General features: G+C 43.6%; 1 protein-coding gene across 1 annotated transcript in view; it reads left to right on the forward strand.

Moving 5' to 3' along the window:
- The first annotated feature begins 1,289 nt into the window (after positions 1-1,289).
- abca5 (ATP-binding cassette, sub-family A (ABC1), member 5) overlaps positions 1,290-8,179 on the forward strand; it is a 44,905-nt gene continuing 38,015 nt past the window's right edge. Inside the window, exons 1-6 of the mRNA XM_055150226.1 lie at positions 1,290-1,431; positions 3,471-3,640; positions 3,937-4,123; positions 4,242-4,415; positions 5,746-5,843; positions 7,574-7,800. Of these exons, the coding sequence (XP_055006201.1) occupies positions 1,419-1,431; positions 3,471-3,640; positions 3,937-4,123; positions 4,242-4,415; positions 5,746-5,843; positions 7,574-7,800 (869 nt within the window). The 5' untranslated portion in view covers positions 1,290-1,418. The remainder of the gene's footprint in view (positions 1,432-3,470; positions 3,641-3,936; positions 4,124-4,241; positions 4,416-5,745; positions 5,844-7,573; positions 7,801-8,179) is intronic.

Genomic DNA, 8,179 nt, shown 5'->3' on the forward strand with positions numbered 1-8,179 from the left:
CACGTACGGTACTTTGATCGACTCTGATTGGCCCGTTTAAGATCATTTTGAATTACAATATAAACATATTTTATCATTTGAGCTCATGCCTGGACTAAAGCTGTGTTGATTTTATTTTAGAGGTGTTTTTTTTAACATGTGGTTGTCAAAATATCCAGTACATATTCAATATAAATGTACACACATGCATAAATACATATAAACATACACAAACAAATATATTTTCGTTTTTGGTCATACAAACTAATAATAATGATAAAGAAGGTATGAAAGTTTATCTTTTATGATGGTGCAGAATCGACAGAGGCGGCGCTACCTTTAGGCAACAGCAGGCGGCAGCTTAGGGCCCCTGAACCTGGAGAGGCCCCCAAACAACTGTCCTCAGTGTCACTAATGACCTAAGAGCAATTAGATTTTCTCTTAATATAACATAAAATGAGAGTAGTTTTACTTTTAAATTAAAAACATTTAAAAAACCCATCAAAATAGAATCTGATTATCAAATTTATTTTAACTGTCAAAGCGTTCGCCCTTTCACGTTAGAATGGACGAGTCGGCTTCACCCTGATCTGAACAGAATCATAATCATAATCGTATGTAATGGATGTAAAGAAAAATGTAATCGTACAAGTTAAAAAAAAAAAAAAAAAGGACTTCCAGCTCTGGTTTTCAAGTAGGCGACCGAACTGGTAAGACAAGTTTCCAATCCACCATAATTTAAATAAAGATGTGTGTGTCTCAAGAACAACAGGAAAAAAATAAACAATAAATACACAAAAATACAAAAAAATAATAATAAAAAATACCCACAAAAACAACAAATGGTGCATTATAGTGAGGACCCCAAACTCAAGTTCACCTCGAGCCCCCAAATTGTTAACTCCGCCACTGATAATTGAACCGTGAAAATGAAAAATGTAAGATTTTATTTTATTATTTTTCGTTTATGTTTGTAACAAACTAATTATGATAAAGAAGGCGCAGAAGTTTATTGTTTATCAAAATAAGCAAAATGAGAATGAAGAATGTAAGGATTTTTTCATTTTTAATTAGTAATCATCTGTTATTTATGTTCTGACGCTGTTTAAATATAAAACATGAATTATATCTTGTTATTATGATGTTATTTTACACTCTTGTTCATTATTCCACATTTTTAATTAATAATCATCTGTTGTTTATGTTCTGACTCTGTTTAACCTACTGCCGTGGAATCCTACTCTCTGATTGGCTCTCAGCGCTGTCACTCACGGCCTCTGCGTCACTGATTGGCTGCTGCCACGCTGCGGGGCGTATCTCCGGTTTGACAGGTGCATCGCGTCCAGAGAAGAATATCCGACATTTCCGACATTTTTGTGCGTTTAAACGTGTCCAGATGTGACCGAGACCCGGCGGGACCATCGACAGGATATGCCTTAATGTATTACATCCGTACGTAACCACACGCGCTTCTGTTTACTGTTTTAGAGCGGTTTTTGGGGCGGTGTTTTGTTAGCCGCTAGCTTCATTTTAGGCTCAGCGTGAAGCTAGCTGCGGCTAACGTCCACTCTCACTTTCACAAACAAACCCGCTCAAAGATGACATTTCTGCCTCTAAAGCTCTACATTTATAAACACCGAGGCTTTATTTCCATGCAGCGGTGTAAATAAGACGCGATCGAAGACTGAAATTGGTTTATTTTTTATTGAATGCGCCAAAAACGTAAGATTTTCCACGTGATTTGCTCCTAACAGCTGGAATTGGATTTTGAACTTTGACCCGGGGTTAGGATCCGAGTTTAACCCGGGACAGTCCCAGTTTAACCCGGGACAGTCCCAGTTTAACCCGGGACAGTCCCAGTTTAACCCGGGACAGTCCCAGTTTAACCCGGGACAGTCCCAGTTTAACCCGGGACAGTCCCGGCTTTGAGCCTGTGTCCCCAAAACCAGTGATTTGTCAGTGACATCAGGACTAAACCAGGACTAAACTAGGACTGAAACAGTACTAAACTAAGGCTAAACCAGGACTAAAATAGAACTAAACCAGGACTAAACTAAGACTAAAACAGGACTACACCAGGACTGTCTGGGTCTAGACCTGGTTTAGTCCTGATTTAGTCTTGGTTTAATCTTGGTCCAGCTCATTCAGTCCTGGTTCAGTCCTGGTTTAGACCTGGTTCAGTCCTGGTTAACTCCTGGTTTAGTCCTGGTTTAGTCCTGGTTCAGTCTGAGTCTAGTTTAAATAAGTGAAGAGTATAAATAAAACATTGACTGTAACAGAATCAGAGGCGTCGGGACTCAGACACTTTTACCTGAGCAACTTTACTTACTAAACTGTACTTTTATAGTACAGCAGTACTTTTACTCCTACGTGAGTAATACTTTTAGTGAAGAAAGAGTACTTTTACTCCCAGCTGTGAGTGAGTCTAACGGGACAAATGATTGATTGAAATGATTCTGACGTTTGTGTTTCTCTTTCAGATGTGATTCAGTTTGTCTCAGTTTTGTGTCCAGATTTCATGTTTTGTCCTTCAAATTATTTTAAATTCAAATTATATTAAATTCAAATAATAAATTCGATGTCACGTCCAGACAGTGCCGCTTTACGTGACTCTTACTTGAGCAGTACTTTTGCCTTAGTCTTTGTACTTCTACTTGAGTAATATTGTTTTGAAGTAGCGTTGCTCTTACTTCAGTTTACTTTAACATTCCCTGACGTCCTGGATGAGGAGGATGTGCTTATTGTGGTATTTTCCTTATCACTTTTATTGGGAGTCAAAGATCACGTTTATTTTCCTCGTGCTGTTTTTCTGTGAGTTCTTCAGACTGTAGAACGATCAGACTCACTGTTCTGTCTCTTTCTCTGGGTTTTCATCAGAAATATCCAAATGTCAAATCCACAAATGTTTTTTTTTTTCTCCTCGATTATTTCTGTCAGTGAGAAGCTCCATTCTCCAACCACACCTCAACATCTGGGAGGGCATCTGACGCACTAAACTAATAGTAAACCAGGACAAAACCAGGACAAAACCAGGTCAAAACCAGGACTAAACCAGGACTAACCAGGACTAAACCAGGACTAAACCAGGACTAAAATGGTCCGTTGTGTAATTAATGTGGACATCAGATGTAACATGTTTTTGGTTTTGGTTTTTGCTTCACTGAACAAACCGAGTGATTTAATTCTAGTTTAGATGTTGTTTTGTTCTCCTCAAGTCCCAGTCTAGTCTGGGTCTAGAACTGGTTCAGTTCTGCTTTAGTCCTGGTTTAATCTTGGTCCAGCTCAGTCAGTCCTAGTTCAGTTCCACCCTTAGTCCTTTTTCAGTCCTTCTTCAGTCCTTTTTTAGTCCTGCTTTAGTCCTGTTTTAGTCCTGCTTTAGTCCTGCTTTAGTCCTGCTTTAGTCCTGGGGAGATCTTCTTTAATCCAACAGATAAATCCTTCTCTTAAACTGTGGTTGTGTTTTTTGTGTGTTGTGTTTTTGTGTTTTCCAGCGGAGGCGCGGATGGAGGAGGTGCGTTCCCGTCCCTACATCATCCCCGTGCGGCCGGGCGGAGACATGAACCCCGCCCGCCGCAGAGACTCTGGAGTGTGGCACCAAACGCGCAGCTTACTCTACAAGAACCTGCTCATCAAGTGGAGGACCAAGCAGCAGTCGCTCCACGTGAGTCCCGTTGGTTTATGTTTGTGCGTAAAAATCTACATCCGCTCTACGCACACTTCCAGTTCTCCGCTTTCCCGCTTCATTTTCTAAACACGAACTCCAGTTTTAAATCATCGCCTCTTAGTGTTGTGGCGGTGAATTACTTGGCGGCGCACGGACGTCGACGCAGATCCACGATTCAAAAACGACGGCGGCAGAGTGCGATGAGCTGATGCAGAAATATAAAACGGCCTTGAGGAGAAAAGCTGAAGTTTTTGTTTTTCCAGGAGCTGATTCTTCCTCTTGTGTGTTTTCAGGAGCTGATTCTTCCTCTCCTGCTGCTCGGTCTCCTCATCCTCATCAGCACGTTGAACCCTCACGTGTACTATGGCAGCGTGAGCACCATGGAGCTGGAGCAGGACAGTCCGTTCCTCAAAGCTCTGGGCTACACTCCCATCAACAACATCACGTCCAGCATCATGGAGGAGGTCGCCCAGGAGCTGCGTATGTTCTTCTATTAACGGTTCCCCCTCTCTCCTCTCTCCTTTTATATTTCTCCCTCTCTCCTCCCCTCTGTCTGAGTAAAATGTGACGTCTCTGTCTCCCTCTCTTTCTTTCTCAGACATAGAGGAGCACCTGGAGATGTTTGCCACGGAGGAGGACCTGGAGAACGCGTCTCTGTATGAACCCTCCAGTTTCGTGGGAGTCGTGTTTTTGGACAAAGCCGCCACGTCGTACAGACTCAGATTCCCGTACAACCAGCTGCCCCTGCCCAGCGACTACACCGAGACATTTGGTACTGACCTTTCACCGTTTACCACAAACTTTTCACACCACAAGCCCCAAAACACTCCCCCTGACGACTAGGGACGCACCGAGTATGAGTGTTCTGTACTTGCAGATACAGTGAGTGTGTTCACATGCACATCAGTGTCCCGGTTATTATCCATATCCCGGTATGTCAGTATTTCTGAATAGGGATGGGCATGATTAATCGATAATTGATCATTAAGAATTTCATCGATTACGTTCATTTTAATCGACAAACCGAATGTAGGTTGCTGTGTGTAGTGTGACCAAACAGGTCTGTACATGTCGGTCAGTCTGCAGTAACGTACTGAAGTGCAAACGCGAACGATGTGCAACGATGATTTGTAGAAGAAATTCCACACTTTCCGTTGCGTTGGGACAAGTGTGAGTCCATGTGCACAGTGGATAAAGCAGCACATATGTTTCTGTGTCCAGTGGGAAAAAGTTTTTCCAGGTGAGAGTCGCTCAATGTGGATGACGAGGCCCCGCCCCCCTCCCCCCGTACGCTGTCCTGGTTTTGACAAACACAAATCTGGTCACACTGACCTGTATTCACCTGAGTCATGTCTTTTAATCCAACACAAGTTGAACCACATCAGCGACACAAGAGCTGGAGTTTTATCTTCACTTAGTTTATGTAAATTAGTGATGTGGTTTTAAGTTTTGTTTCTGTGAGATTTGAACAAAACTGAATTAAACACATTATAATGTCAAACAGCTGATGTGGATCTAGAGTCGTTATGTTTATATGTCGTAAAGTTGAATTTATTGATGCAGATTAGTGCAGATAGTAATAATAATGATGATCATTTTAATATAAAAAAGTTAATGATTAATCGATAATTGATCGTTAATTCTTCTGATGATCGATTAAGAAAATTTCATCGAATGACCGTCCCAAATTCTGAATGTGCTGTTCACATGAGCGCTGAGATACTCCTGTCCCTGTGACATGATCACGGTCGTACGTGTGCAGGTCGTGCGTGTGCAGGTGGTACGTGTGCAGGTGGTACGTGTGCAGGTCGTACGTGTGCAGGTGGTACGTGTGCAGGTCGTACGTGTGCAGGTCGTACTCCTGTGTGGAGCGTGTGTCTGCGTAAAGATCCAAACGAACAGTAGAAGTAATGTTTGTAAAGTTCACCATAATCCTCCTCTGTCCTGGTAAAACCCGGGAGGAAAAGTGTGAATTGTTGTTCACTTTGGGAACCACAGACTCCCAACACTTTATACTGTTTTACTTAGTAATTTTTGTTCTCTTAACTTTGTCGTAACTGTGATGTTTCATTTCGAGTCTTTCTTTGTCTCGTCTCCTGCAGCGAACTGTCTCTCCAGCTCCACAAACTGCAGAGCTGCAAACTACTGGTACTCAGGCTTCACCAGGCTCCAGAGTCTGATCGACGCTGCCATCATCCAGGTCTCAACACACACACACACACACACACACACACACACAGACACACACACACACACACACACACACACACACACACACACACACACACACACACACACACACACACACACACACACACACACACACACAGCACACACACACACACACACACACACACACACACAGACACACACACACACACACACAGACACACAGCACACACACACACACACACACACACACACACACACACACACACACACACACACAGCGCAGGAGTTTACCAATCAAAATGAAGTTTTATCTGGGTAACTGATTGTTTTCTAATACTATCGCACTTATAATGAATCTGCTTGAAATAAATAAAACAAAACAAAGGCAAAAGCTGCGTTGATTTTAAATTATATTCACCCACTTAGTGCAACATAAATGATAAAGTTCATAACAGCACCTCTTTAATGTTTATTGTCCCCGTGTGCCCAACTATCGTCTTTCATCTGTGGGACTGATTCAGTCCAGTGTCCTCACAACGGTCACAATCCCACCATGTGTTCGAACAGAATGTTAATCTGTTTAATCCGATATTGGCGATCTCCAAAAAACTGTATCCACAGTGTCGCAGCAGAGGAGTGAGGTCCTCGACACACACCTCAACAACTGCGATAAGGAAAGTACAGGGACGAGTCTCAGTGGCCTGAAGAGCTGGTCCTCTCTATTTAATCCTCTGCACGTTTTAAGTCGTCCAAATCCACTTCAGTTCAACTCGAGCAGTAGTCCGTGTTATGTCTCTAGGTCCTGAGAAAGCGGCAGCAGCACAGCGGTGAGTCGGGGCGGCGTGCGCGCTCACACGTGCACTCAAATATACCAATAGGACGGCACACCTCAGCGCATCGGATAAACAATAACAAAAAATAGTGGCCTTTAGAAATAAAGAAAAAATCCACACCTTATGTCGCCTGTGCTACATACTCATGGGTTTTATCTTTCTTTCTTTTTTAGGCGCCATTTTGAGGATTCTTGACCTTTCATAAGATATAATATTTGGTTTAGGATTAAACAACTCAGAGCAGAGCCTTCCTCTGGTTCAGGCTACGTTTATATGTGACACTCTGAACAGAAGACGCAAAAGTGGCGTCGCGTATTCACTTTTTATTCTGCATCTAGACGAGCGTTTTCAGGAGGAAATCTGTGTGCAAACGGTGACACAAAAGTGTGTGGAATTTGATTGTGTGTGGACGCCAGGCGGCTCGGTGGTGACACTTGGTGATGTATGTGACATAAACGTGTACGTGACCTGAGTTTTGCGTCTTGGGCAGTGTAGACGGAAACACTACAGCGGAGCCTATTCAACTCTTCCACTCTGGAGGGTGGCTTTAGATTTTTGCGTTTTTAAGCCCCAAAGACAGATGTCACTGTCTAAACGAAAGACTCTTCCCATCAAATATTCTGTGGTTTTTACCCTCAAGTGTTTTCTTGTGTAAACAGGCCCTGAATCTGTTCATGCTCCCTCTCTCTGTCTCTCCCTCTCTCTGTCTCTCCCCCTCTCTGTCTCTCCCTCTCTCTGTCTCTCCCCTCTCTGTCTCTCCCTCTCTCTCTCTCTGTCTCTCCCTCTCTTTCTCTCTCTCTCCCTCTCTCTGTCTCTCCCTCTCTCTCTGTCTCTCCCTCTCTTTCTCTGTCTCTCCCTCTCTTCTCTGTCTCTCCTCTCTTTCTCTGTCTCTCCCTCTCTTTCTCTCTCTCTCTCCCTCCCTCAGATGCAGACGAAGCGCTCGGTGTGGAGTGAGCTGGACTTCCGTGTGGTGATGATGGGTCAGCCCGGTTCTGTGGAGGTGCAGAAGTTTCCTCACGCTCTCATCTCCATCTACCTGGTCCTGGCCTTCACGCCCTTCGTCACCTTCCTCATCGTCAACGTGGCGGCGGAGAAAGAACATCGCCTCAAAGACACCATGACCATGATGGGGCTCTACGACACCGCCTTCTGGTGAGGAACTGCGTCAGATGCCCTCCCACCTAAAGGCCGCCGCACACTACAGGAGAATTTGCCCGATTTTGGCCGTGATTTCTCCTCCCCGACCTTTTCCTCCTGTGTGATTTTAAAGTGTCAAATCATAACCACCAAACATCAGCAACGCTGCGATAACAGCCGATAAAACAGAGCATCAGGGGCAGAGGAGACAGACACAGAGACGCAAAATACAAACTCAGGAAACAGTGAAAATAATGATTAGATTAGATCTTTATTCCTCACCTCTCGTAAAGTGGTCAATTTAAACCGCAGCGTCTCATCCACATTATCCAGAGAAATTGTCCTCACAAATAACGACCCCAGTTCACAAAACTGTGCTGTGAATCCAGTTTGA

Source organism: Boleophthalmus pectinirostris, unplaced genomic scaffold (genome assembly GCF_026225935.1).
Source record: "Boleophthalmus pectinirostris isolate CB_2022bp ecotype Guang Dong unplaced genomic scaffold, ASM2622593v1 HiC_scaffold_14, whole genome shotgun sequence".
NCBI lineage: Eukaryota > Metazoa > Chordata > Actinopteri > Gobiiformes > Gobiidae > Boleophthalmus > Boleophthalmus pectinirostris.